The 27,519-nt window shown below is 37.6% G+C and overlaps 2 protein-coding genes across 3 annotated transcripts in view; one reads left to right on the top strand and one right to left on the bottom strand.

The window, feature by feature from the left end:
• Positions 1 to 27,519, bottom strand: part of LOC134802742 (probable chitinase 2) — a 317,146-nt gene that overhangs the window by 103,479 nt on the left and 186,148 nt on the right. The gene's annotated exons all lie outside the window — the stretch shown is intronic.
• Positions 1 to 27,519, top strand: part of LOC134802736 (serine protease 33) — a 70,843-nt gene that overhangs the window by 40,182 nt on the left and 3,142 nt on the right. For both annotated transcript variants that reach the window (XM_063775405.1, XM_063775407.1), the window contains 2 exons: positions 19,285 to 19,396; positions 26,674 to 26,927. In XM_063775405.1, the coding sequence (XP_063631475.1) occupies positions 19,285 to 19,396; positions 26,674 to 26,927 (366 nt within the window). The remainder of the gene's footprint in view (positions 1 to 19,284; positions 19,397 to 26,673; positions 26,928 to 27,519) is intronic.

Consider the following 27,519-nt stretch of genomic DNA (forward strand, 5'->3'; position numbering starts at 1 on the left):
GGCGGGGTTCAGGATAAGGGCATCCGATGTCGATATGTCGAAGGGCTGTTTGGAGGCCAATTCTAAGTTTAAGAGGAAAGGGGACGTCGACCGCTTCTTCTTACAAACGTAATTAGTCCCCGTTTTCCTCTATGAATATTAACATTATAGTAAACCGGCCAAGTGCGAGTCGGACTCGTGTTCCAAGTGTGAGTGAAATTATTTTAAAAGCCCCGTGGGGGTCGGATGAAAAACTAAGTAATTAAGTCCGAGTCACGCTTGACTCCACATTTCTAATAGGTTTTCCTGCTATCTATCTATAAAACTATTCTGTGTATTTTTTTTTCTGGGTCTAATTTTCAAATTTTTAGACCAAGTAGTTTCGGAGATAAAGGGGCGGGAATGGTCATTTTTTTGCCTATTTTCTTGAATAACATCTAAACTGTTTATCCTAAATTTGTGAAAAAAAAAATTTGAGATGCTCATAAGAAAACTCTTTCATTTAATTTATTTTTTTATTGATTCATAAAATTTACACAGCATTACAGCGGACTAATACACTGTGAAAATTATAACAGACAGTATTTATACAAACAAGGTACATGATACAGTCTAGAAAGGACAAACAGAACAAAATGTAACACAATATATTTTAAAAATCTTTATTTTTTAATTTTCTCATTTACCTCCGTATAAAAAGAGCGAGCTCATCGCCAACAAACTACTCCGCAGTTTGGCGAATCTTTGTATTGTGGTACCTACACATATTTTATATTTCCATGTTATTATCAATAAAACGAAAATATATGTTTTTTTAACGTTGGCTTGTTTGAACGAAGATGTTTGTGACTGTACCTAATTTTATGTAAAACAATGTGTTTTGGAATTCCGTCCGCTATCGCTTGTGACTTGCGCACGCGCCGCATCTGTTTCCGCGATTACGAAACTAATCAAGGGCAAGTCGCTTCCTCCGGTTAATTAGGGGATGTGGGAGTGGGACAGTCCCACAAGTGAACCAATACCGATGCAGTCATGATGATGATGATGATGATGATGATGATGATGATCCTTCCAGCAATGATTTCAAAAGTATAAATAAAAATAAAATAAATACACATCCCACACTACGAACACCCCCACCACATCCACATAACACACACACACACATACACACACACACATTGTAACATCCCCATACTATATATCATTGCAAATAAATAATTTCTGATTTCTGAATAAATAAAAATAGCCTTCATTTCCCTGAAAAGTAAACTACATATAGTTGGTCAAGCAGATCTTGTCAGAAGAAAAAGGCGGGAAATTTGAAAAATGTAGGCGCGAAGGGATATCGTTATCGTCTCATAGAAAATTTGAATTTCGCGCCTTTTTCTACTGACAAGATTTGCTTGACCATCTATAATTATTAACTTATTATACGTATAAAATTTAAAAAACAAAATTAAAATACAAATATTAGGTGCCAACAATTGGTTTGTTACGCGGGAATCATCCATTTCTGGACGAAGGCCTCCTCCATCTCATGCCAGTCGTTCCTGTTTTGGGCCAAGCGGGTCCAGTGGTTTCCAGCCATTGACTTACGGCTCGATTCGGGAAATGAATTAGAGACTCACTAGATATGAAATAGTAAAGATATGTGACGTTCCACTGCAAAAGGTACCTTATGGCGGCTGGCGCCGCGATTCGGGGAATGAATTAGAGATTCACTAGATTTGAAATAGTGAAGATATGTGACGTTCCACGAAAAAAGGTACCTTATGGCGGCTGCTGCTTACGTCACATAGCGCCGCAATAATATTGGAGCGGCGTTAATAATAGCGTAAGCGCCAACCGCCATAAGGTACCTTTACCCGTGGGACGTCACATATCTTTACTATATCATATCTAGTTAATCTCTAATTCTTTTCCCGAATCGCGCCGACGATGTCATCTTTCCAGCGGCGAAAAGGATGTCCGTGTTTCCGTTTGCCCTCTTATTTTTTCAAAAGTAACAAGACCGAAGTAATCCCATAAGTGTTCCGTGATCAAAGTTTTGTACGGAACACTAAAAATTGGTCCGTATATAATTTCGATCGCACATTCTCGTTTGGTTTGCTTGGGTGGAATGCTACAAATGCTACAACGCGATTGGTCGCAACTAGTTGCGTTAGACTGCACGATTGGCTCGAATCCGACACCCAAAAATGACACCGCTGAGCTGGCACCAATCGTATAGTTCATTTTTTTTAGCATTAGAAAAAAGGTAAACAATCATGACGTGTTTTTTTTATTGAAAAATACTTTTGAAAAATAAGTCACAGCAATTATGTAACAATTATGAATCATATACGATTATTTACATTCTTCTGCTTTCATAAGTAATAGTTACTGATTTAAAAAAAGCGTTTTTCAATTAAAAGACACGTCAAGATCGCGTTGTCTGCTTTTAGCATTAAAAGTGAGGTGCCTGTAGTCAATGCTTCCGGCAGATTTCGGCCATAGCGACCACTTTGACTCCTAGTTAGCTCAGCGCTATGCGCCCGAAGATGGCTGACGTAGCCGATCTTCGAGGTGAACCCCCGCGCACATTGAGGGCACGGGAGGACACCAGCCACGTAGTGGTAGAATGGCCGCAGGCTGGAGGGCTTTCAGCTCGTCGCGCTTAAAGGAGCCCACTGATTAACAGTCCGCCGGACGGTATCGGCCTGTCAGTTGTTCGGAACTGTCAAAATTTTGTTCTAACTGACAGGCCGATACCGTCCGGCGGACTGTTAATCAGTGGGCCCCTTAAAGATAAAGATATGATCGTTTATTTTCCAAGTAGGCATATTACAATGGGCTTATGAACGTCAAATAAAGCTACTTACCTAAGCTACGCCGGCTTTAGCGTCGCGGTCAATTTTACGTTGATCCGCGAAATCGCGTACTGTGACCTGCACCAGGAAACCAGGATGCATCAGTACTAAACGGAAAACTACTTTTGTTGTCCCAAATTGGATTTTTTTTTATTTTGTCCCAAATTGTTTATTTTGCCCAGAATAAGGCGCTCTTCAAACCAGCGAAATGTTATTCAAAATTAACCTAAAAATTCAACAACGAAATACAAATCGATCCAAATGGTAAATGGGTAAAATTATAAAATATAAGCACATGCAAAACACGTATACAACGTATATTTTGTATGTATATTTTTTTTATTGTTTGTTCAACAAAAACATAGTCTAGAGATAATATTTATTATGATATATAGGGTCGCCACTAAAACTATGATATTCGACTTGACCAGGTTCGAGCCTCAGAATACAATCCCAATAAAATGTTCCACATTAAAATCATAAAACTTCAGTAACCGTATTAAATTTCTTAATAAAAGCCAAAATTTTATCACCGCACGCGATCTCTCGCTAAAACGCGTCTTTAGCAGTAATAAAAAACATAAAGAACTGAGTATGACGAAAACATCACGTGAAATGACGAAATCTCTACATTAGGGCATTAAGCACAATGTCGGACTTTCTTCAAGCCTACGCAGTAGGGTGCCTATGCTTTGGGAGCCTGTGTGGAATATTTCCTGCGAGGATTTTACCGCTTAATTAGAGTATTCTCGGGCACATTTTATTGTAGATTTTCTTGCCGGTTTCAGCTAGCAAGTAGAGTTACACCGTTAAAAGTCTGCAGTGATTTTGATAGCCCACGCAGTGCAACTGTTATTTGTCCGTCATAATTTCATAGAAGTTTGACGTTTAAAATAACACGTGCACTGCGTGGGCTATCAAATCCGCTGCAGACTTTTCATGGACTGACTCTAGAAGTATCGCAGTCGAAGTAAAAATAGTTTACTTCTTTGTAATAAGACAAAAAATGTAAACATATCTTTGAAGTTGACTATACAAGACCATAAGATAGAATCATAAGATAATAATCATGAGATAATAATGATCATGAGATCATAAGATAGTTGAGTTGAGAGAAGTTCATGATCGGTGGCCAGGTTGAGGGCAGAAGAGGCAGAGGCAGAATACCCACACGTTGGTTTGATGCCATTGAGGAAGTCACACGCGTCAAGTTCCAGGGCTCTATGCGGAAGGCAGAAGATCGGCCAGGTTGGAGAGCAATCCAAGTTAAAGCGACTTATGGCGGTCACGACCCTCAGTCATGAGGTTTCGACGAAGAAGAGAGAGATACAAGACCTCATTTTGTTCTTGCATGTGCCTTACATAGTCTATTCCCAGTAGGTATATTGCCCAATTAACGAGTTACGTCAATTACCATTACTTTTGTCGTTAGAGCTATTGTTTTATATGGTCTGTCGTAAAGTACTAACGAGCTTATAAAAAAAAATAGGTCAATATCAGTGGGTTTCAGTCTGTGTACATTTTTGTAGTATTTTTTTGTTTATACAAGTCATAGAATACTTTCAGGTTGGTGCTTAGTAACGATTCTCCAATACTAATGCGGTGCTACGCGACGTAACCGCCCACCGCTATAAGGTCACCATCATCACCACCTTTACCTTTGGATCGTCACATATACTCTGTTGATAAGTCATCCAACACTATCCGAAAGAAATCTAACTCATGGTCACCGCACAGCTTGACTTTCATTCACAATTGTTCTTTATTACCCAAAGTCACATACATACGCATCTCGAATACATTATGTCTTAAGTGCTGTTCAGGAAACTGGAGTAGAATTCGGCCTTTAGAAATTTGATCTTGATTTGATATTTGCTTTGAAACTACTCGAAGTGCATTTCGCGTGTATTCGCGTGTATTACTGTTGATGGTTATATGTTATTGCTAACTTTTTAGCACTAAACATATCCGGTAGATAATTGTTAAGAAAATGGCGTTTCTTTTTGACAATTTGCATGTTATTAGACTTATTAGCATGCTGTAAGAGTTTATGTAATATCACATAATAAGTGTTCCTACATGTATATAATAACCTACATGTTCAGTATTATGCTTTAAAATATGCATATATTCGTAATATATAAACATGTTTATATGAAAACAAAACGTTTGTTTTTATTTTAGACTAGCGACCCGCCTCGGCTTCGTTCGGGTTACATAAAACCGTAACAAATTATGCACCTAAACCTTCCTTAAGAATCCCTCTATTGATAGGTAGCCGCATGAAAATCCGTTCAGTAGTTTTTGAGTTTATCGCGAACATATGCTCTACCCTAAACTGGCTCAAAGAGCCATTTGAGGGTAGATTCTGTTTACTTTTATTTGAATACCTAAAGATACAGAGTAAAGCGGGAATAGGCTTCCGGTTCGAGCGCCATCTTGATAGTCACTCGTCGTTATTAATTCCTTTGTTTTTTGCTCATTAATATTGTTTAAAGTGTAATATCGATAGCTTATTATACATTAAACTAATGTGGTAGTGTGCAGTGAATGAAGAATGAATCTTGAAATGCGTTTAGCCACCATTTTGGAGTCAACGGCCGGTAGTCCACGTGCTTGTAAAGTCCAGCTATCGCTTTACAAGAGCTTATAAAATCACCGTACACTGTCTTGTATTAACCGTACAATTTTAGTCGTCGATTTAGCTCCTAATACCTTGATCAGACGTGGCTCACTCCGCCATTTCGTGGCTTTGCTACAGGTAGCTAAAAGACCTAAAAGTACATCCGTTCCATACCAATATTGGTGGCTAGCCATAAACCGCGCGTGGCGCTGTCGCCACTTAGCGGCCATATCTGTGCTGATCGTAACAGACGCGTTTTGTTAGAGCGTGAGTCTTCTGTACCTAGTACTATTATTTAAAAACAAGAAGAAGAAGAAGGTGGGAATAGCCCACAGTGTCCTATGTTTGTTTTGACCACAGCTGATTAGCCGCGCGTGCATCTCGGTGCCGTAACAGTTATGTCAGAGGGGAAAGTCGCCTACTGACCGACTTGCCTTTTTCGCTGGCGCCAGCCACGTAAGTGAGACAGTAGGTATATAACAAGCAAGTAATATATAAGTATATATATTTTTTATTTAATAAAACACAAATTACAGTGTACCTATACCTAATTAAAGTATCGCCAAACTGTAAAACAGTTTGTTGGCGATGCGTTCAACGAAATAAACTAAAATAATAGTTATTTTTTACAAGGGGGCAAAGTTGTTGTTTAACCGCTTGTGCTAATATTGATACCCGAGCAAGCAAAAGATTCCAATATTGATCCACGAGCGTAGCGAGTGGTTCGAAAAATGGAATCTTGAGCGCTGCGAGAGTTTCAAAGCACGAGGGTTAAACAAAATTTGCCCCCGAGCGAAACACAAAATTTTTCACCACACCAACCCGAATCAAATATTAAATGTAAAATATCACATAAAATCAACCAAATCAAATCCAAATTGATGTTATTAAATATTTATCATCCAAAATTATCATTTAAAAGTCAATCCTACCAGCAAATATAAGAAAACAACTCAAAATTTGCATTTGATTACTTTGCCTCACGTTTGCTATCCGTTTGTGAAGTGCAAAGTAAGCCTTTCCGAGCTGGTGTGGTGAAAATAAATAAAACATCTTAATTACTGTTCACTCCACAAACTCAGATATAATCTACACGGTTATCTCACCACGTGAAGGGTCGAGTAAAGGCAGGTTTTCCTCCCTAGTGACATAACTGTTACATTACTTGTTTAAGATGCGAAATGCGTACACGCACAGGCTGGTTTCCTAGCTTTCCTAATCGTGCGATTAGGTATTGGTTTAACGCCTTTTCAGATGCTGGATTGCGATAGCATTTATCCAAGAAGTAACTTAGTAACTTACAACCCCATTTTCACACACTTAAGGATGACTCACGTTACACCGGGCCGTGTCCGGACCGGAGCTTCCGGAGCTTACTTTTCTATGACATGACAGGCGATCACGTGATACTTTCCATAGAAAACGATGCTCTGGAAGCTCCGACCCGGACATGGTCCGGTCTATCGTGAGTCATCCTTTAGACGGAGGAATTAAAGGAAGCTCTCACTACATATCATCATCATCATCATCATCATCATCAGCCAGAGGACGTCCTGGACGTCCACTGCTGGACATAGGCCTCCCCCAAAGTCCTCACTACATATATTATATTATTATATTTTTTAATTCGAAAATTGACCTTATTATTTATGACTGACACGTGTCACTAATAATATACACCGCCTGCGCCCGCAGCTTTTTAAAAAAATAAAACAAGTTGTCATTGATTGGTCTATAAGTTTTCCACATCACCTATTCGAAAACGGGCTTTTTCTTCCCCGCTAGGAGGGATCAAAGTGGTACTTTTCTTCCCTACTAGGGGGACCGAAGGGACACTTTTCTATTCTTTCGTTTTAAGGAAGGTTGAAATTCCATAATAACTCAGTGTACATTTTGAAGTACATTGGGCGGTACGAGGTTTTATAATATTTTGGAACATAATGATTGCCTCATAGGTGAAACAGTAGGTATGTGTCACACGTTAGCAAAATTATTTCCACCTTGGGCGTTAACACTTAAACCCTTTACTACGCTCAAGATTCAATTTTAGAATCCTTTGCTTCGTTCAGGATTCAATGTACGTCCTCGCCGTAAATGTAATTTTGCTCCCTTGTGACACAATCTACTATTGAGTTTGGCTACAACACAATTCAAGTGGACCATTTCTCGGCTCTAGTCAGGCTTACTTATAGTTATTCTAATTTGTTGGGGATGAATTTCAAAAAATCCTTTCGTAGCGGAGTTTTACAATAATTGAAATATATTCGTTACAAATTTCGAGGTCCTGTTTAGTCTGAGGTGCGTCATTGTGAAGTAACAGAATTGAGACTCTTACAGTAGATGTCGTTTGAGGCTAGAGCATCCCTAAGACTCATATATGGTGGAAATATTCACTGTATTGGGTACGGTCTTGGTAGCTCAGATGGCAGAGCACTTTGCTAGCGATCAAGTGTTCGTGGGTTCAAGTGTCACCCAAGACAGTGATGGTTTACACTTTTAATTTATTTCTAAGCAAAACTGAGACTTATCCGAGAGAATATGCACGAAGTACTATGAAAAAAGCTGTTAACTACCTTTGCTCTTAATCGCTTTCTTATGACATTGACTCTTTCCCAACATTAAATGAACCAATAAAATAAACAAAAGTAAACAAATATAACATAACACATAACCCACATTTTCACTGCCAGCTCAAGGCCGGGAGCGCTCTGAATACCATATTATCGCCCTCATTATATTCATTAGAATTCATTTCACTTACTTACTTACTGTAATGTTACGTAAGATACGTGTGTGCTGTGTTATAATAGGTTTGTAATGGTTTCCGTGTTTAAATGGGTGAGTTGATCGATTGATTACGTCCCTTTGCCTTAGCCCTTTGGTTTAAAGATGATACGGCGCGATTCTTGTGGCGGCTGGCGCTTACGTCGCATAGTGCCTCAATAATATTGGAGCGGCGTTAATAATAGCGTAAGTACCAACCTCCATAAGGTACCTTTACTCGTGGGACGTCACATATCGATACCTTTGGGTTCAATTGGCGTAAAGGACATTTTGGCGAAAATTAATTATATACCATATATATATACATTATATACATTATATGGTACATAATTAATTTTCGCCAAAATGTCCTTTACGCCAATTGAACCCAAAGGTATCGATATCTTTACTATATCGTATCTAGTTAATCTCTAATTCATTTCCCGAATCGAGAAATCAGAAATCAGAAATTATTTATTTGCATTGATACAGTATGGGGATGTGACAATATATGGTGTTACAGATCTTGTACCTAGCTTGCATGCAAGCGTGCAAATTCATCATTATAATCATAAATTTCAATAAATATAAAATGTGAAATTGAAATAATTGAAAAAAATAACATAGCCGATAGTTTGTAGATAATCAAGTTTTCGTTTAATTTTAAATTAAATTTAAATATAAAAAGTTAAATATAAAATATTTGTCATATGCATACCTATTTGTTCTTTCGCATTTAAACTGCACTGAACTATTTTAGTCATTCCCATTTTATTTATTTTTCTTGGGTTTTAGGTTAGGGTTTTATAATATGAATATAAAAGTAAAATATAAAAACACTCACAAAACAATTAAACAATTAAAAATACATATAAACACATTATAAAAAACCTAACCTACCCTAGGCAAGGCCCAAGCTGCCAGTGGTCAGGTCTACAGAGAGAGGAACCGGCGGACGCACCCCGGGTGATATTTCGTTTCGTCCGTCATCGCTTCCCGGGTGATAATTAATTTGTAATTAACCATCGTGAAGGTCAGCTGCCGCTCCGTTCGCTCTTACTTCCTGGCCCAGGGGTCTCCAAACTTTTTTACCTGAGGGCCATATTGCGCCTTAGAATTATCGCGCGGGCCACCGTCAGCGCCGAGGGGGGGTGGGTGTATCTGGGGTTGCTGCTGTTAGGGCTGAACACCTGCAGCCTGGCTCCCGCGGGCCGGATTGGAACGCTTCGCGGGCCGGGGTTTGGAGAGCCCTGTCTTAGCCAGTTTATGAGTGCCCGGGATGCCATTGGTCATGAAAATCTGTTCCTGACCCGCGGTCTATTTACCTCAAAAAAATAAGACAATACAATGAAGGTTCTATTGGCAGGCAGAATTAGCAAGTACGTAGTAGAACTATCGTTTTACGCTTGGGTTTTCAAGCGTCCGTAGGCTACGGTGATCGCTCACCATCCATCGGGCTGTATGATTTTTTTCACTATCGTGACTCAGAGAACTCTTTTGTTAGTAAACTTTGTAACATAAAACGGGCTTTTTCCGATCGTAGTGTTGAATTTTTTCAGGGCAAGTAGTACAGATATTGTGCATAATTGTTTTCCATCGTATTTTCTCGGAAACATTCGTATTTGTCATTACATTGTTCCGTGAAATAGCGCTGGAAAATAATTATGCACTACATTTGTAGCCGTTTTTCGTATGTCTTTCCGGTTGTTCTCTTTTTCAACAGATTGTCGTGAATTTTTTTGTCGATTTTTTTTAAATGGCGGATCGGTTTGCTAGGTTTACAGCTAGTAGAGCAGTGTAGGTCTAAATAATTTTAGTATAGGTTAAAGTTATGCGAATTTCCTGTGGACATCATAAAATAAGGGACCTATGAAGTCTTATTTTCGTACGTTATCCGTAACAGCGTGTTTAACACGCTTCGGACCTTCAGATTATTTAAATTTTATTATGAAAGTCTTACAAAAATGTATTTTTTAATGTCCACAAATAAGACACCGGTTTTCCCCAACTTTTTTGACCCATGTAGGCCAGTGATTCATTACAACAGAATTGCGGATAATATCAGTTTAACAACTAAATAGGCATTTACATATTATTCTTATGTAATAGTCTTGAAATACCGCATTACGATATATTACCTTCAAGTAATAGGGCGTTTATCCGCTGTAGCAATATCCTATGTGAGATTATATGTCTGACTCTGAAATTACGTGGTATTCTTGAAAATGTTGCCTTGATGTAAGAATAGAGGGTTATAGTATGTATTTAGGAAAATTAAAAATGCATTTGGCCAGGTTTTAATTTAGTTATCGATTTTTTCGTCAAATTTCGATAAAATCCGGGTTGGAAGGTCAGATGGCAATCACTTTCGTAAAAACTAGTGCCTACGTCAATTCTTGGGATTCGTTGTCAAGCGGACCCCAGGCTCCTAATATGAGCCATGGCCAAAATGCCGGGAGAACGCGAGGAAGAAAAGAGATTTCGATAAAATTTGGTAGGTAGACAACGGAATATTACCTACATATATTTTTCAGGTTAAGTTGTATTTTTGTATTTATTCCGCGGATTCCGCATAAATAAAGGAGCTCTTCAAAGCAAGTTATTTATCCAACTACACCGAAAATTAATTCGACAAAAAATTAACAATTTTACATATAATTATCCAACCAGTACGATATCATGTTCGTTCTTGTCTACGTGACAGCGTGATAGAACGGTGTACGTCACTTTATATCCCACGGTGTTAAAGTGACATTTATTTTATCACGGATAAAACCATCCATAATACGCCGGCAGCCGGCCTCACAAAATTTCACGAGAATCGGTTGAGAATTTGCGACCAGAAGAGAACATGAGGAATATACGAAAGTATCTGATAAAGATTAGGGGTTAAATGTACCTATATTAGATTTGTGTGTTTTTGTTGATTTACTATTACTTTACTATTACTATTACGCGGTAGCGTGTCCAGCCAAGTTCAAAGAAAAAGGAACTGGCGACGCAGCAAGCAAATACTACACGAACCATTTCAAACCATCAAACATCAAATATCAAACATCAACATTTATTCAGCAAATAGGCCACAAGGGCACTTTTACACGTCAACATTGAATTTACAATATTTACATACAAGCAAAAATAACAACATCAACAATTTTATAAAATAAAACTAACAATTCAATCTAACGTATTACAATTACTTTTTCACCTCAGCAGCTCGAACAAGGGTACTTTGCTTCTTAAAAACAGTGAGCAAAATGCGATTTTGCTCACTGAGTCATTTTGTCTCACTCAGTGAGCAAAATGCGATTTTGCTCACTGAGTGTGTCTTACACAGTGAGCAAAATGCGATTTTGCTCACTGAGTGAGACAAAATGACATTCAAGTGACCTTTAATGTAATTTCAACATGCGGGGTCTAATACAAGTTCGATATACTTGGGTTCTATTATCTCTGTCCCTCTAGGTATGTTCTCACTGCTTAGGGTGAAAAATTTTGTGTACTACACGAGATCAAAGTTATTTACATCTCGTGCGCTTTTGAATCCCTTACTACGCTCAAGATTCTAAATTAGATTCACTCGCTACGCTCGTGAATCTATTATAGAATCTTTCGCTTGCACGGGACTCAAAATAAGCACTCGAAGAAATATCAAACTTTGATCTCTTGTTGTACAAATAACTATTGACCCCTTCACAAAATGAAATTTAACCTACCCACATGAAATTTAGCCCATTTATTCTAGCCCCTTAGCCTGTCTAGAATACAAAAATTTCATAAACGTAGCTCAAACAGTTAGCCAACTCAAATCCGTTATAATTTCAGGATTTTCTACACAGCACAGAACTTGGATCTCAATTCTTTTGTCGGCGAGTCAACAACGACACGTACCTATATTCTTAATACTGAACTTGGCTCTCATTTCACATGTATGTTTTTGTCGGGATACATATTAACGTAAGTCACACAAATAACGTTAAACATATTGAACTAGTCGAGGAAGCAATCTTAGAGATTCGTATTGTCGGTTACTTTCTCGTCTGCGGTGAGGCCGCAGGCGGATCGTTTACCGACTATACGTTAATTCCGACTATCACTCAACCAATAAACATAATATACTACTGTGGATAAGCTGCAACTACACAAGTACCTATAAAACTGTAATTTTGTAAGCAAAGAAGTTAAATGGGCTAGCCGCATACTCCCGCTACATAGCAATGCTGATTCGCTGAGTGAATTAAGGATGACTCACGTTAGACCCTCGTCGTCCCGCCATCTCCTTTTCGGTCTGCCTAAACTCCGGCCTGCACCGTCTATTGTGTTCCGTGGGTCCCACTCAGTAACCATTTTGGCCCACCTTTCTGGGTGCATGCGGCAGACATGTCCAGCCCAGCCCAGTCCCACTTAAGCTTAGCGGTCTTGACACCTACATCTACAACTCGAGTTCTGGAGCGCAGTTCCGTGTTTCTGATCCGATCAGTTCTGCGAACACCTAATATACTACGCTCACGCTGGCAAACCTTGAGTTTCGATTTTAGAGCCTCAGTGAAGGTTCAGGCGGAGTATGTCACTTTCTTAGGACGTCACATTCTGAGGACGTCACATTCTGAGTACGTCACTTTCTGAGAACGCCACTTTCTGAGGACGTCACTTTCTGAGTTCGTCACTTTCTGAGTACGTCACTTTCTGAGAACGCCACTTTCTGAGTACGTCACTTTCTGAGTACGTCACTTTCTGAGAACGCCACTTTCTGAGTACGTCACTTTCTGAGGACGTCACTTTCTGAGAACGCCACTTTCTGAGGACGTCACTTTCTGAGTACGTCGCGTTTTTTAGCATAGGTACGATTTAACAGTATAATATACCTGCACGAAAAATGTATACTGCCAGCAACCAGGTGGCGTAGCACGGTCGCGTTTTTATCCCTTGTCGCCATGCCTGTCACGTTCTAACAAGTATGTAAGTGCGAAAGGGACGCGCATAGTGATAGTCGATTAAAATGGAACCGTGCTGCGCCCGCAGATTAGCTGTTCGACATACGGTCGCTTTTATATCCTACATACCAATACCAATCTCAGTTTGCCTTACGCCTGACTGGTAGAGAATTCCATTTGGCAAAACGTCCTATGTTTCGTGCAATAAAGTGAAAATAGAGAAATAAATAATAAAAAAACAATCTAATTATGTTTAAATCATTATTTAATTCAGAATACTTAGAAACTACAAGCACCAAAACATATAGCCACAGATTGGAGTTAGGCCGGCAACAGCGTCGATTCAATACACATAAATGTTTCGCACAGTAGAAACCATGATTTTATCATTCGCCGCTGTGATTAGCTGGTGAAGGTATCACGGCAAGCTCGCTGACACCAGTAGAAGGTCATTCCCACATATTTACATTTAAACGGACTGCCGCTCCTTTCGTGACAACATATTCTTCAACATACCGCGTCTTCTGTCATGTCTCCATACACTCACGTCTTTTTTTTCTGATGATGGTGTAAATTTTGGATATCTGCTTATAAAAATCAGCTCTTGCAGTTTTGGTTCAGACAATATTTCTTCTCGTGTCACCTGTGGAGAAAAGGCGTCAAAGGATTTTTTCTTCATATCGGCAACGGCATATTCAGAATATATGTTCAGCCATCAATCACTTCTGCGTATGGATCACTCCCATACTCTCATAGTTCTCATGTTCTGCATATATTTAATGTAATTTATTTGTTTGTTTTCTTCCTATATAGGTTACACGATGAATTTTTAAATTAATATTACATTGTACTTTTAGCCTGACAATAAAATCTATCATGTCGCCGATTTGACAAAGCTGATTTTTTTTCTATTTAAAATCCGAAACTATAAAAAGGTTATATAGTTTGTCAAAGGACTGTCTCATTTCAAACATAGACAGAGATAAACATACTATCTTTGTCTTACACTAGTACTAGCACCCAAAAGAAAAGGATGAGTGTAGTTTTTATTGTTCTTATTTAATGACAAATTTGATTGACCACTTACAGTCCGTTAAGTCTCAGAATGAACTTCGTTTTTCGGGTAAAATCGGACGTATTCGCGTAATAGAAAATGACAGCGTCGTACTGATTTAGTTGCAACTTGCAATCCAATACTCAAAACTATACAGGGTGGTCTATACCACGACGTCCAAATTTTTTTTTAGATTCCTCAATTCAATTATAGAATATGTATGTTAGCCGGTTTTTCGTAGTTTACGAGTTATAAATTTTTGAACGTTTAACTTTTGTTAAGAAATTCCGGGCCGAACCAATTAATTTATTTAAAAAAACTATTGAACTTTTTTGAATGTTTCTTTTTATAACATAATCCTTTACAAACGACGCAGTTGCTAAAAAAAATCAGCATCCTCACTTGGCTGCAAGTTGGAAAAAAAGACAAAAGTCAAAGTTTTACGTTCAAGGAGGTCAAGTTTAGATTTTACCTAATTAAAAAAAAACAAGCGAGTTCAACGACTTTTGGTTATTTTAGAAACTACTAGTCCCTAAGTTTTTTTAAAGGTAAAAAAAAGTGACAATAGTCATAATTTGACAGAGTCACCGGTCAAAGGAATCGAGGTGGAAAGTTCCCAAATTAGTAATCTGATAGCCCACGTAGTGAAGAATCTAAAAAAAAAAACGGGTTGCACTCCGGGAGTGCCGGCAGAAGTGAAAACTCAATGACATTGTAACATTTTTTCGATCAGGCCACGTGTACGTCTTACGAATCTTACGGTCACGTGACCTGTCGCGAGTTTAACATTTTTTCCCCATCACAAAAAGTGCACAGCGCCGCTTAAGAAGTTTTCACTTAAAAATTTTGGACATCGAGGTTTGTACCATCTTGTATAGGGTAGTTAATACCACCATAACTAGTAGGTAAATATTTAAATTCATATTAAAATATGTGACTTTTAAGTACTGTGTAATTATTTACAAATTAAATTTAAAAATGTTGTTTTAATTTATTTTTTTATGTTAAAGTAAATTTTAATTAAAACTAGAGATAAAATAAAAAAAAACACAAACTATAAAAAATATACTAACCTACAAAAAAATATGTGACTGTTATTATTACCACTCTGTATAATTTCAGCCAGAAGTTGTAAATGACGGTGTGACGTTCTGCTTTCAAATTCTGATTCTATTTTATTTAGATTATGTCAAAAAGTCAAATCGCAATATAGTCATCAACCAAATATTAAGCATAACGTCATTAAATTAGGGCTTGTTTTACATTGAGACAATAGGTATCCCTTACTTTTGGCGAGTGAGTAAGAAAGCAGAACAGCAGTATCACCTTCGCGTGTTACCGCCGATACCCGATGTATCTTTCTAAAATCCGAAGGTCATTCTGAGAGTTAACGGACTGTAGATAATATGTTGCGCTAGCTTCGACCCGCGACTACATCTGCTTGGAAATATGATGATGATGATGATATCGTACCTATGCTAAAAAACGTGACGTACTCAGAAAGCGACGTCCTCAGAAAGTGGCGCTCTCAGAAAGTGACGTCCTCAGAAAGTGACGTACTCAGAAAGTGGCGTTCTCAGAAAGTGACGTACTCAGAAAGTGACGAACTCAGAAAGTGACGTACTCAGAAAGTGGCGTTCTCATAAAGTGACGTACTCAGAAAGTGACGAACTCAGAATGTGACGTCCTCAGAATGTGACGTCCTAAGAAAGTGACATACTCCGCCTGAACCTCAGTGAATGACCAAGTTTGTGCACCGTAGGTTAGGATGGGCAGGATGCAAATTTATGTATGCCAAATATCAGCTAAATCAAATTATATGTTAACAAATATCCAGACATGTGATCATGCGATGTATTAAGCGATTAAGTAATTGATTAATTTAATGCGATTATAAACAATTTGGTGCAACCGACGCTTATTAACGGTTAACCTTATTCATAACACTTAGCAAACCTTTGTTAAATTTTGTTAGTATGTAACAAACACAAATTCTAAGGTCGTGTCAAAACCAATAAATAATAAGTATAATAACAAATGTTTTGATTAGAATCGACCTCATTAATCTTCTGACGACCGGCGTCCTGCACTTAAAACAGGCCTCAATTAAGTTTTGACTTTTTGTCAATTTGATAGAGTTCAATATTTTTTATAAGAAAAAATCATTTATTTACATTGGTGTGCTGATGCTAAAAAATTTATAAGAAAGTTAGGTCAACGCTTACGAGAGAAAACCGACGACTCCAGGTCCGGCGCATTTTTAATCCAGCGTATTTCGCTAGCCGTGCAAAGAGGATACGCCAGCCGCGTGCTAGGTACATTTAGCCGGGTACCTATGGCCTAATACTATATAATACCCCTAATTTTTATATTTACATAGTTATAAGTTTGTAAATTTCTGTACCTATTTAATTACCACAATATTATATTTATGTAAAAAAAACAAAAAAACAAAAAAATAAATATATATAAAGTGGTACTACTGGTGGGTTGCAAATAGATAATAAAAACAATAAATAAACTATTGGTAGTTGAGCTACAGAATTCTAACATAACAACATGCAACCTAATTATATAGTTCAACACACAAGGCGCATTAAGGTCCAACATAACAACATTCAGCATGCAGCATTAAGTAGTTCAACATACAAGCCGCATGGTTGCCGCCTCTCATGCATGATCTTCATAAAGTATTCATACATAACTATTCGGATATCCGTACAGGAACTTACATACAATTAGTGCGATTACATGTATGTAATGCTTATCTAATAAGGGGGGCGGTTAGTTTACAATCGAGTTATGTGTGCGATGGACGTGTGAAAAAAGGTGGAAAAAAAGTTAGCAAAAAGGGGTGGAATATGGTCCGAAACCAAACGTAATGGCTTGAAAAAAGTTATAATAAAGTGAAGTGCTTAAGTTTAAAATACCGGTCATGTTTGTGTTTTCTGTTTGAAGTTAACTAACAAGTTTTAGTCTTATGTGATGATAGTTCAATGTGTTTCATTTAATGGTATATTATAATTTATAATATACTATCTAGAGGAATTTTAATTATTAATATTTTTAATATGCTTTCATTCCTTAACTTGAAATTCCTTTTTTTAATTTACTTGTATGTTTAATATTAAAGATTAGAAATACTGCGAAACGTCACTTTTTTGTACGTTATATATTTTGATTATACAGACCAACATAAGGTCATTATGGCAATTTTCACTTAAAAGTGTACCATTTACTTTTTTTCGAAAATCCACCAACTTTTGGGTTATTTCTACTCAGAATCACGAGGACTATCGATTTAAAATGAAAAAAAAATGTGTCCCAAAAAGATAGTTTTCTAACGCATTTTCACATACATTTTGTATGGACCGTTACAAAACTGACATCCAAAATTTGTATGAAACACTGGGGACACTTTTTTTCTTTGTTTCATTCAATAGTACCCGTGATTCTGAGTGTAAATAACACAAACGTTTATGGTTTTTCGTAAAAAAGTAAATGGTACCATTTTTTCTGAAAACCCCCTTATTGTTAAGAGTATCTAAAGAAGTATTCATTACTACTAGCAACTACTAGATATGTACTCAAAATAAACGAAAGTCGAAGTCATCTTGTCAGTCAATAGGGTTGGCCGGTTGGAGTGTTTTACAGATGGTGACAGCATACGAGTATAGGTTTACCTGTCAATCCCCAGAATTGTGTATTTTTTTTAAATTTTATAGCCTGGATGCTCTTTAATCCAAATCTCATAGAATAATACAAGAGACAAGTAAAACCCATCCATCTATTTAAACCATTGACATTTGGCATTATGTTGGCGCCATCTATGTAAACCATTGACATTTGCCAACCCCATGAAAAACAAAATTGCTCAATCAACATGAATGGAAAAAGAAAGAACTATCAGTAATTTAAGATTACTGTGATGTGCCGAATCGAAAATGAAGTTAATAATTATAGTGGTAATGTTTCTTCTCGCTGGATTCACGAATGAAGTGAGAATCATACGAGTGATACGGAGGAGTGAGAAGAAAATACCGAAAGTGGACTGGGAGAACTATACGTTTGAAGGTATTATACAAGTAAAAATTAAGCTTATTAAGATTAAGATTAACGGTTAATCTGTGTGGCCCTTTAGAGCTGTTTCCCACTGACGTCCAGTTTTTTGCGGGTACGGTTTTCTGTAGTATGCATGCAGGATCCCGCAAACAGAATCCTCGTGTGAAAGTTTGTATTAATCAAAAAACTGAACGTCAGTGGGAAACAGGTCTTAGAATAAATTTAAAAGTGGAAAAATTACTGTCTTGGGTGAGACTTGAACTCACGGCCTCTGGATCGATACTCCAGCGCGCTGCCATCTGAGCCACCTAGACCTCATCCATAGCCAGCAAAACTTTCCACCATATTATGAGTCAGGTGTTACACTTCTTAGTAAAAATTATTAGAATTACCTTCGTCATAACAATAAGTCTAAGGGAACCCTGTGCACCCCTTACATTTCATTAAAGTGTCAAAAGGGCCTCTACGTGTTGGCTTCGGCTCCGGGCACGCCTCCCAAAGGTCCGGAGCACCATTGTTCCGTGATGGGAAAGACATAGTCTAAGGGAAAACTCTGGTTGTCAAAAAATGACATTAATTGTAGTCAATTCAGTAACCTCAAAATATATGGTGCAGTACTGCCAAAGAGAAATATATGTAAGGAAAGAGTGGTAACTCCATACATCAGTTTTCTCATGAAAACGCGCGTTATTTTGTAGTCGACATCTAACATCAAGTAGTGGAATTTCTCTATGCGTAAGCGACATGGTGTATTGACCGACAAGAAATTGTAGAAATTAAAAAGTGGCAAGCTGGCAACCTCGTAGTGTCGTCCCTTTTAAATCAATCTAAGAAAACGGGACGACAGTACGATGTTGCCACTTTTTAATTTCTACAATTTCTTGACGGTCTATACAGCACCACTTTAAACAACAAATTCCAAATTAATCATCGCCTAGTTGGTGCAGTGTATCTTATACTCTAGCAAATTTTGATAATCTGTATCATTTCAATAATATTCTATATCTTTCTTTCTAGGCTGCGGCATAGCTGTTGGAAAGCAGACCGCGCAGCGGCGCATCGTCGGCGGCGACGATGCGGGTTTCGGAACGTTCCCTTGGCAAGCTTACATCAGGATTGGCTCCTCCAGGTACCTTATTACAGGGCTATAAGGTTCAATTTCCAATCGTTATATAAAAAACAGACATTTACAAGATGTCGAGTAAACAATTGCAGATTTTAATTTAACATTTTGCATTTTTTCATATGTTAAGTCTTAAACAAGTTCATGCTATGAATTTGACATTATTGGTACAAAAAATTGTTAAAAACATTTTTTAGATCACCTTGGTGTTAGAGTTAGGCCAAGAAAAGTCTGCAGCGATTTTGACAGCCCTCGCAGTGCCAGTGTTATTTTAAACGTCAAACTTCTATGAAAATATGACGTATAAATAACACTTGCACTGCGTGGGCTATCAAAATCGCCGCAGACTTTTCTTGGTCTAACTCTACAAACAATTATGTATTATATGATGTACAAATACACGTACAAGTAAACTAACACTGAACAACTTGTAAAAATTAACTTACACATCACAATCACATCACACCGAAATTAAAGTACCCGGAGGCATTCGATCTTTTCAAAATCTGTTACGAGTATTGATATATTATGTTATTTGTTATCTACTTACGGTGCATCTCGCTCGCTACAACGTGGAAATGAAATTCAGATGTCAACTTCAGTTTTGCATTACTCTTTGCGATATCAATGCTGCAGAAGTCATGCATTGATATCGCTGCTGTATGAATCAATTTCTTTGATAAAATCAGTGACATTTGCCGCCGCATTACTGTCGCAATTATGACGTTCACGTCTCTCATTTTATAAAGGAAACAGAGATTAATGGTAACATTCCATTTCTAACCGCAGCTGCATTACTGTCCATTTTACTATGGAAATTGACAATGACAGCGCCGCGTTCAGTACCGGTAGTGCAGCTGCGGTTAGAAATGGAATGTTACCAACAGCGGCGGCATCAACGCAGTAATGTCGCAACAGTAACGCAGCTGCAATAGGCACACGCGACGAGTAATGTCAAAGTGAAATTCAAATTGTCATTTTTGTGGGTTCGATCGGCCTCATAGTAGGCCGATTTTTTCAATTTAAAATGTCAACTTTCTAGTCACATTAATAAAGTGCGAGATGTCATGACACGGCACATATATTTTGTGCACGCCAATAAACGCGAGCGATCGTAATATATCAATGTCAAAACCGTTACAGATTTTAAAATCAGAATACCACTCCTGGGGCCCATTTCTCGAACGATATTAGACTAGTATTATTAGTCCACGAACTGTCAAATCGTATGGGTTGCCATGACAACACACTAATAATATTAGACTAATATTGTTCGAGAAATGGGCCCCTGCTTTTAATTCTAACACTAAATTAGCCATGCTTATGAAATGATGTAGGTAACTGTATTAACACTTAACACACTTTGTTCATAGCTTTATGTGTACTTAACCCTTTATAACGCAATATTAAGTTATAGTTTGTATCTTTAGGTATTTAAATAAAAGTAAACAAACAATTTGTACTTTTTCGGGTGGTTATTACATTATTGATATTAAACTTTCGTGAGACCTATTTTAAATTGTTTATACGACAACGGTTTCACTCCCTTGAATTTTTAGTCGCTATTGGCGACATGTTTCGGGCCCATCGGGGGTCCTTCCTCAGGCTCGAGTGCTCGCGGCGGCTGCAACTCGTGCACTGATCGCGCCGCCCGCCTCGTCGCTCGTTGCGCGCGCGCTGACAGAGCGGGGGTGTCGAGCCTGAGGAAGGACCCCCGATGGGCCCGAAACATGTCGCCAATAGCGACTAAAAATTCAAGTGAGTGAAACCGTTGTCGTATAAACTATTACATTATTATTGGTTAATCTTAACCAACCAAATTCAAAACCGCCCGGATCAGTCACTGAACGACCTGACTTTAACCTACATTATTTGATCATGTAATGTTTTGATCTACCCTCAACTGGCTTAAGGAGCCATTTAAGGGTAGATTTTGTTTATTCTTTTTTTAAATACCAAAAGATACAGACTATAAGGTACATATTTATTAAAAAAAAAACAATTTTAAATAATATAAGGTAAGGTGGGGTTAGACGAACATACTTTATTTTGCTCGGTGCAAGACAAACAGTATGAGGATTCCACACAAGTGTTTGTCTTGCCCCGGTAGTAGTCATAACCCCACCTTACCTTACTCGGTTTTGAAATGGTATTTGTTTTTGTTTATAAATAATCTACTAATACGTGTATTAATGAATTCCAGATGCAACATGCTTATGTCGATTTTCGAGCTTATCGGGTGGAAGCAGTGTTGGATAGAGAGGTAAATGTGCGAAAGAGATAGCCCGATATCAGTAACTGGTAGAAAATGGTACCATCGTGGTAGATAATGGTAGAAGCTGCAAAAAATGGAATATGTTTGATAGTTGCAGGCATGAAAATGGGAATAAAGTTATTTAAAGGGGTTACATTCACCTTTTTGAAGGACACTTTCTAACAGTAAAGTTTTATATTTTACGAAATTATTATAATTATTTATTATTTTTTTATTGGTAGCTAATTCAATAATTAGCTACCAATAATTTTTCCAAAAAGAGTTTATATTTAGGCGTTTCATTTTTCACGCTTTAAAGTTCGGTTTTGTTGACAGTTTTATTTATTATTTTTTATTTTGAATAGTAGTAGAGTTAGACCATAAGAAATCTGCAACGGTTTTGATAGTACACGCAGTGCATGTGTCATTTGTACGTCAAAAAATTTCAGAGAAGTTTGACATTTAAAATAACACTTGCACTGCGTGTGCTATCAAAATCGTTGCATACTTCTCTTTGTTCAACTTTAGAAAATGTCCTGCAAAGAGATAGATGTAACCTTTTAAAAAATGTTTTGAGAATGCGAGTGGGAAAATAACTAAAGTTTTTTTTGAAATATAAGTACTTAAAGGTAGTAAGTATTTTGGATTTTTTAACATAGGTAGCACACTAGTAGAAAAAACTAGATTTTTTTTTTCTTATTTTGGCAAATGTAATTTTCAAACTGCATAGTTAATCTTATAATATCGCATTTGCCAAATGGTTTTCGTAGTTTCTTTAGAAATGATTTTAGAGTAGATAAATGCATGTAGCATGATATAGTTTAAAAAGTTTTGTACATTCAAAATATCAATTTTAAATGTATTTTGTGTATTTGTTTAATTTTGCTCTGTTTTTCTCTCAATCTTCTGTCTCGTGTATTATTTCTTTACTTAAGTAGTATACTACATTATTTTTATTATTCCTGTCTACTTTTTCGCACATTTTTCTTCTCGTTTACTTAAGTATGTAAAATAACATAGTTTATATCAAAACTAACACTTTAACCGCTGTAATATAAAATTTGAGGTAAGTGATATTTTCTTTGTTTTTATTTTAAGTTTGAATTATATTTGTTTATAATATGTAGAGTTAGATAAAGACAAGTCTGCAACGATTTTGATAGCACAACGGAGTGTTATTTATACGTCATATTTCATAGAAGTTTGACGTTTAAAATAACACTTGCACTGCGTGTGCTATCAAGATCGTTGCAGACTTGCCTTGGTCTAACTCTATTCTACTATTGGTATCTAAGCTTAAAATGTGAGTATCAAAATATTATTTACTTACTGCTGTGGCGCAACGACCCGAAGTGGATCTTGGCCTCCGACACCAAAGACCGCCATGCTACTCTGTCCAAAGCCGTCTCTGTCCACTTGTCCAGTCGACGGCGCCGAGTTCGCTAAGGTCTATAAAAATATAATAGCTATATAATATATACGGTCTGGGAGACCGAGCTTTGCTCGGAAAACATATAAAAAATGCGCGTTTGCCCAGAGATAAGACCTAGCTAGAACGATTTATCGCCCCCCAAAACCCCCATATAGCAAATTTCATCGAAATCGTTAGAGCCGTTTCCGAGGTCCCCGAAATATATATATAAATAAATAAATAAACAAGAATTGCTCTTTTAAAGGTATTAGATTATATAATATTGAAGGTTTAAATAAATAATATTATTCTTATTTAATTCGGAACCTTGAGTTTCCTCTTCAATGTAGGTATTCTCAAAGTCGTATCATATAGGTATTGTATTTATATTATTTGGAGCTTGTCGTGTCCCACTGCTGGGCAAAGGCCTCCCCCAATTTCTCCACAAATCTCTGCCCAGTGCTATGTCTGGCCACTCCTTTAAGAAGGAGTCTTATAGTTCATCCCGCCATCGCCGGCAGGGTCTGTCAGGTCCCCGATTTGAGTTTTCGGGCTCCCACTCTGAAGTGATTTTGCCCCACAACTCATTCGGCATTCGGCAGACGTGACCAGCGGCCATTTTAGCTTGGCCGCCTTCCGAGCTACATCGACGATTTGGGTCTTGGAGCGTAGCGTGGTGTTCCGGACTCGATCCACCAATTTGACGCCTAATATGCTACGCTCCATGGCTCGTTGCCAATATCAATAGTATCATAATAAGATCCAAATCGTAGCGAAAAAGTGTATGTGAAAAATCTGAGTTGGTCTCCATATGATGGTATGGTTACTGACAGTTACGTTTTCCATAAGATACGGTTACGTAAAGAAAATTGGATGATTCGAGTCATTGTTTATATTTAACTTCCTGGAGTTATTAAGTGTAGCAATTGTTTTTATCGATGTCAGCGGGCTCAGCACGGTTCCATTTTTATCGACTATCACTATGCGCGTCCCTTTCGCACTTACATACTTGTTAGAACGTGACAGGCATGGTGACAAGGGATAAAAACGCGACCGTGCTAAGCCGCCTGGTTACATAGGTTATGTCACTTATGTCAACATTACAGTGATGAGTGAGTGAAGTTACAAGATACAAGTTATGTGGAGATGTTACAACAGTGTTTAAAACAGTATTGCAAGATTTATACTGTAAAACCATTGGGATAAAGAATATTAGTAACTATAGTAGAGGTATATCATCATCATGAAAATCGAAGAGTTAAGAAGTACCGAATACCGACCTATATTTTTTTAAGTTTAATAAATGATTTTTATCTTTGATTTTACTACAATTATACTCCTAATTCTAATAAAAATACTGGTAAAAGTAGGTACCTAAAAAATAAGTAAATACCTTTTCGAATTATTCGTGATATTATTAGTAAGTGTTAAGGTTAAGGGATTATTATTATGTAATATTCAATATTCATAATATTTGTGTAATTTTACATAATTTCATATTTAAATACGTATCTCCCATCACAATTTAAGTGGCACAATATTATCAAAGACTACTAAAGAATAATTTCTTTGCAAATAGACGCGGATAAATGATTGGATACTTAATACGACATGACCACTTCTTTAAAACTATCCTGGAGGGGCGGATAGGTAGGACGCAAGCGGGTCAAACAGATCACTGTGTTATGTCTTTCCTGTAGACATACACAAGAGTTAAGGCCTATAAAGGTTAATTTTTTTAAGAGAAAACTAGTGTGTTATCGCGAACAGTACATTTTTCTCTCCTGTGGGCAATAGTTAACAGCTTGTGGGCATGTAAGCAATGATTTTATCATAGTTCTCTAAATAAAAGGAGGACCTTTTCACGTGGATAAGGGTTAAATATGTAAATTAACCTTTATAGCCCTTAACTCTCGTGTATGTCTACAGGAAAGACATAACACAGTGATCTGTTTGACCCAAGCGGGGAAGAGGAATCCAGAATCCAGACGCAGCTTTTTGGAGCAAGTGAAAGAAAAAACCGGGCAAGTGCAAGTCGGACTCGCGCACGAAGGATTCCGTACCATAATACAAAAAAAAAACGAAAAAAAAAGCAAAAAAAAAACGGTCACCCATCCAAGTACTGACCACTCCCGACGTTGCTTAACTATGGTCAAAAATCACGTTTGTTGTATGGGAGCCCCATTTAAATCTTTATTTTATTCTGTTTTTAGTATTTGTTGTTATAGCGGCAACAGAAATACATCATCTGTGAAAATTTCAACTGTCTAGCTATCACGGTTCGTGAGATACAGCCTGGTGACAGACAGATGGACGGACGGACGGACGGACGGACGGACGGAAGGATGGACGGACGGACGGACGGACAGCGAAGTCTTAGTAATAGGGTCCCGTTTTACCCTTTGGGTACGGAACCCTAAAAAGTAGGGGTCGTGTCGTATCAAAAAGTCAAAGAGCTGGCGCAACATAGGGAAAGCTGGAAGATACTCCACCGACAAGAGAATAACTGTTAAGTTAATGATGATGACAATAATTTATTTAAGGAACAGTATCATAATACACGGTACACCCTATATTTATGAGTACCAGTCTAAATATCGTTACCAAAACGTTTCCCACTCCAGTGTAACTACGCCTTTATGTTATATCACACTGTAATATAAGGCAGCGATTACACAGATTAGTTTCACATATCATTAATTCTTACTAAAAAGGCGCGTCCACATGAAAGGGCATGTTACATCATAGATGTTACTTTTACAACATATAAACCTAGTTTTAAACAATTAGGGGAATATCTACCTTATGGCTAGAACTTTATGATTGCTTTTAGATTGTATGTGGATTTTGTGGAGCGTTAGTCAATTTTATGTTCCAATAAGTATGTAGGTGCTATTAAAGGATTAGAAATAATGATTTAATGAGCTTACATTTCTTCAGAACTGTTTTCACTTGGTTTTAAGTGTATTTATTTAGCCTCTAAAGCCCCTGCGTATAATTTTTTGCACATATTCCAAAATCTATTTTGAACTTTTATTGTGTAACTAAGAGTTCCAATTTCAAAAACAAAACAATTGCTTCTGGGTCTCAGGAGGCTAACCTCCTGAGACCCAGTAAGACCTAAGTCTTTGCTCTAAAGAGTCTAAAGCAAAGACTATTTTATTATATACATAGGAAAGACTCATTAAGTCGCATAACGATAACGCTAACTGATACCATTGAGAGATATACCATAGAGTTTTCTTACCAAACCGCGAGTTATTTCGTACCTAGCGACATCTAGCGTCAAGTAGTGGACTTCTGGCCTAGTGGGTAGTGACCCTGCCTGCGAAGCCGATGGTCCTGGGTTCGAATCCCGGTAAGGGCATTTATTTGTGTGATGAACACAAATATTTGTTCCTGAGTCATGGGTGTTTTCTATACTGTATGTATTTATCTATATAAGTATGTATATCGTCGCCTAGCACCCATAGTACAAGCTTTGCTTAGTTTGGGGCTAGGTTGATGAAGATGTCCCCCTAATATTTATTTATATTTATTTATTGACCTTTCTGACATGCTGACAATCATATAAAAAATAGTCGCTGTATAACCTTTATCACCTCCCTATCATTCCAGATGCGGTGGCTCTCTCATCTCCCGCCGCCACGTGGTCACAGCCGGGCACTGCGTGGCGCGCGCCCAGCCGCGTCACGTCCGCGTCACGCTCGGCGACTACGTCATAAACTCGGCCGCTGAACCGCTGCCGGCGTACACGTTCGGTGTGCGCGGGATCAAAGTGCACCCGCTGTTCAAGTTCACGCCTCAAGCGGATAGATTTGACGTGGCGGTGTTGACGTTGGATAGGAATGTCCATTACATGCCACATATAGGTCAGTATTTTACCTATATATATATATACGTATTTTACTTCCAAACGTTTAATAACTAAAGGACCGAGCTAACTGCATATCATGCTTAGAGCATTAAGTAACTGGAGACTTCATGGCTGTCATTTTCTGTACAGTCAACAACAGAGCTATGAATACAGGCAAAGTGTCAAAAATATGTATACAGTACTTTATTGCCTGTACATTAAGGTCGTGTATACATATTTTTGGCACTTTGCCTCTATTCATAGCTCTGTTGTTGACTGTACGAAACAGTCTGCCGATTTTTGCGGGGGAGGGACGTGAAATATATTGCTATTTCTACATGATTTGTACGTAACGTACAAATAGCCATGTCAGTCCAAAAGTTTGCACAATTGTGCAAGTTTTTCGGCAGAGGGGTAAGCCTTTAAAGGCGACTCCAGTTATTAAATGCTCTAAGAGTGTCAATGTCATTATTAATGTTAAATTGACAAATTTTCGTCGAATTTATATGAAAATGTGTTATGTCAAGAGTCAGACCGAGTTAATTCTTCATGACTTTTAAATAAAAATGAATAAATAAATATTATAAGACATTTTTACACAAAGACAT

The sequence above is a fragment of the Cydia splendana genome, chromosome 25 (assembly GCF_910591565.1).
Source record: "Cydia splendana chromosome 25, ilCydSple1.2, whole genome shotgun sequence".
NCBI classification, from domain to species: Eukaryota; Metazoa; Arthropoda; class Insecta; order Lepidoptera; family Tortricidae; genus Cydia; species Cydia splendana.